Source organism: Caloenas nicobarica, chromosome 10 (assembly GCF_036013445.1).
Source record: "Caloenas nicobarica isolate bCalNic1 chromosome 10, bCalNic1.hap1, whole genome shotgun sequence".
Lineage (NCBI taxonomy): Eukaryota > Metazoa > Chordata > Aves > Columbiformes > Columbidae > Caloenas > Caloenas nicobarica.
The window spans coordinates 1404864-1408607 of record NC_088254.1 but is presented as its reverse complement, the minus strand read 5'-3'; the positions used below and the strand labels follow the sequence as shown (position 1 = coordinate 1408607).

Genomic DNA, 3744 nt, shown 5'->3' with positions numbered 1-3744 from the left:
ATTCTTTCCCTCCAGCATATCACATACATCTGAAGAGTAATTCTTATGCCTAAAGGTGTGTGCTAGGATCATATGAAACATCCTACTGTATTCAAGATCTTCATGTGGTATTTGCAACTGTAACTTAATGCAGAAGCACGTGTTCTATAATGGTAGCTGGAGGCTATGCATTTCCAATGCAACCAGATACTCCTGTTCAGGCACCCAATTACTTTTTTTGAACTCAGGTGAGCCTAATGCCTTCCTATCCTAAAGTCCTGTCTCTGATCTTTCCTATATCACCCTGGCAATATGTTGGTGATTCTTCTGAGGTGAGATATTTGTGTATGGTTGTTAAGCTGAGGGGAACTGGCCTAGGAGTTGGGGCGAAATAGCTTCATTCTCATTTTAAAGAGAGCTCCTTTCACCTCCCTATTCCTAAAGCTGTAGACAACAGGTTTTAATATAAGGTTCACCACAGAATAGAACAGAGAGAGCACCTTGTCCACATTCAGGGAATAGCTGGATTTGGGACGTAGATAGATGAGTACAGCTGTCTCACAGAATAATGTCACTACAGTGAGATGTGAGAAGAAAGTGGAGAAAGCTTTATACCTTCCTTTGGCAGACCTGATTTTGAGGATGGAGGAAATGATGAGGCCATAGGACACCAAAATGAGCAGAAAAGGCATCAGGATGACAAAGGCAGCAGCCAGAATGATCTGTAGCTCATTCCAGTAAAAGTGTTCCCACACACCAGCATCAGCACTTTCTGGGTCTCACAGAAGAGATGGTTAATCATGTTGGAGCCACAGAAGGGCAAAGGGAAGATAAATGTAGTGTGCCCAAGGGCCACAAGGTTGCCACATACCCATGAGGAAGCAGCCAGCTGCATGCATACCTTCTTATTCATGGTATCCATGTACTGCAGAGGATTGCATATGGCTTGGTAGTGGTCATATGCCGTAGCAGCTAAGAGGCCACACTCAGTTGCCTCAACAAACAGAAAGAAATACATCTGTGCAGCACAACCTCCAAAAGAGATGGACGTATCACTTGATAGAGGATTGACCAGCACTCTGGGCAGAGTGACAGAGGTGTAGCAGATCTCCAGAAATGACAGGTTCCTAAGGAAGAAGTACATGGGGGTGTGGAGGACAGGATTCATGTTAATTACAAGAAGAATAATTAGATTTCCCAGCATGGTGATGATGTAAATACATAAAAATAAGATGAAGAAAATGACTTTCTTATCTGGGCAATGAGAAAAACCCAGGATAACAAACATGATTGCAGATCGTTTATTTCCAGTGGTCCCTTTTTCAGAGGATTTCATTTTGGAACAATAAAGACACAGTGACAACAATGAAATGGTTTGGTACATTTCTCAGCAACCTCTGGAGGATTTTAGTTTAAATTAATAGTTTCATTCTACTCTCAGCCACCTTGCATTGGAGCTTGGACACCTACAATAGTTACAAACCTTAAAATGAAAGAGATGACCTGTCATGGTGCACTCTGTCTTTTGAAAACTTAGGAAGCACTGGATGACAAGTTCAGATTTCTGTGTATGCACGGTCATTTAGGTGCTTATACATAGTGTCGTATGCTGTTTTGTATGTCTCAGTTATGCAAATCAATTATACAGCATTTGCAGATCTTCATTAGGATTGAGAGAAGTCTTGCTCTGTTCCCCTGGAGGTCTGCCAAAACCTCATCGATCTGTAAAATGAAACTGAATAACTGTGTTTAGACGTCTCTGTGGTGTTTGCAACACCCTCTCCCCCTCTCCTGGGTAACTCTACTACTTGGCTATCAGGCTTATCAGGCATGATTTGGGGAAAAAAATTCCCATTGTGTGTGTGCAGTGAGACAGAACACTTGAGGGTCCTCTCCGTGTTCTGTAGCTCTGCTGAGAGCAATTCCGTATTGTATAAGTGCAGTGAAGTTGGGGAAAAAACTGAGGCACAAACGCAGTGCGTCAAGACATGAAGGCACAACCCTTTGTACTCTTGGAACTCTTGCCACATGAGAACAGACCCCTTTCTGCCTGGGAAAGCTAGTGACCATCAGTCACTTTTGACAGTTTGGTACCTGGGACTCAGCCCAAGAAAAACAGTAGCAGAACTAGATGATCTAGAGAGTTCTAGATGTTGCCAGAATATAAACTCATCCTAAGAGTGTTGAGGAATACCAATGCATTAAAGTGAGTCATTCACTTAACTTGAGAGGGAAATTTTATGGGTATACCTCCACATATATTCCATATATATATGCACAAACATAAGTGTGTGACTATATTAAAATATCCGTGGATTGTTGCGTGCAAGTATATGTATGTTTATAGATTTCTATATAAGATTTTAATCATATACCTCTGTGTGTCTCTATGTAAGTCATTTAACTTCCTCTTTCCTAAGTACAGTGTGACCCTTGACACCATCGAATCTGCAATCAAGTCACTGTTTTAATTATAACAAATCCCATTGAATTGTTTTAAATAATTTTGTTAATCAGCTGTTGATTAAGTGTTATTAGAAATCATATATTAAACTTGTGTTCTACTTCAAAAATCCTAAATTGCTGCTAGATCTAAGCTGTCTAACATTCCTTTCCGTGACAATCTCCTAACTCCTAGGCACAGAATTCAGGGTAAACCTATACCAATATGACCAGATAAAATGGTGCAAGAAAGATGCTGTAATCTCTCAAGGCACTTCACCGTGATCATCGTGATTCATCCATATTTAAAAAAATCACCACAAATGACAATGCTGCCACCCTCAGTAGTGAAAAGAGAGTCTTCATACCAGCCTCCTGAGTTGAAAGACTGTGTAGTTTTTTTAAAAGCTTGTTCAGGATTAAAGATTGCCTCAACTGATTTACACAGACGTAAATTAGGGGAAAAAATCAGTCTCCAGTAGTGGAAATAGGCACTTCTAGAGAACAAATTTGCCTTCTGAAGTAAAAGCCTAAAATTGACCTGAGAAGTTGCCCATTAGAGCAACGTATTTCTCTCCATCAGCTGTCACAAGTGTCTCAATTTGTAAAGGTACAGATGTCTATCAGTGTCTAAATGAAATCAGCTGTATCAGATGTCTGCTGGAAAATATATGTTGAAAAGAAAGCACAAAATCTAATTGTTGTTCAGTTCTGCATACGTGCATTATTGGAAGTAGAATTATTACAGACAGTTATCATACACTTTACAGTATAGCACAGTGTGGTACAACCTGTACTTTAAGGTGGGATCTGGTTTACTCAGGGAAGCAAGACCTCTAGAAGAAGTGGATAAAGTATTTGGGAAGGCAGGAAAGACAGATAAGGCCTTTAGAAAGGAAAAGGTAACCCTGTATCTTTGGTACCCAAACCTAGCAAGACAAGTTCTCCTTCAGGAAGCTTTCAAAGGCACCTTCCTCTTTCCACTGACCATAAAGGAAACCTCAATCACTTTCTGAGACAGAATGCTTAGCTTACACATGATGCCATTCGGTAAGATGGAGTCCATTCTTAAGGGAGCCCCTAGAGGTAAGATACCTCCAAAGCACAATTCAGACTAATGTGCAGTTAGGCTTCTGGTTTAGCACCTCATGAGTTGGTCTCTAAGTTGACTGTCTACTCCATTTTTCTTCATTGGTTATAGAGAGAGGACACAGAGCTCAGGATCCTAGTAGAAGTCCTCAAGTTGGGTGTTGTGGGAATTATCCTTCCTCATGCTCATCACCTCTATTTAACCCCTCTACCTTTTCCAAATTTTTTCCAGAT

General features: G+C 40.6%; 1 protein-coding gene across 1 annotated transcript; it reads right to left on the bottom strand.

Annotated features, from left to right (window-relative positions):
- Positions 1 to 353: 353 nt before the first annotated feature.
- Positions 354 to 1267, bottom strand: LOC135992578 (olfactory receptor 10C1-like). Its single transcript, XM_065641866.1, is given in 2 exon segments — positions 354 to 719; positions 722 to 1267. Coding segments are annotated over 2 exon segments (912 nt in total).
- Between the last annotated feature and the right edge of the window lie 2477 nt (positions 1268 to 3744).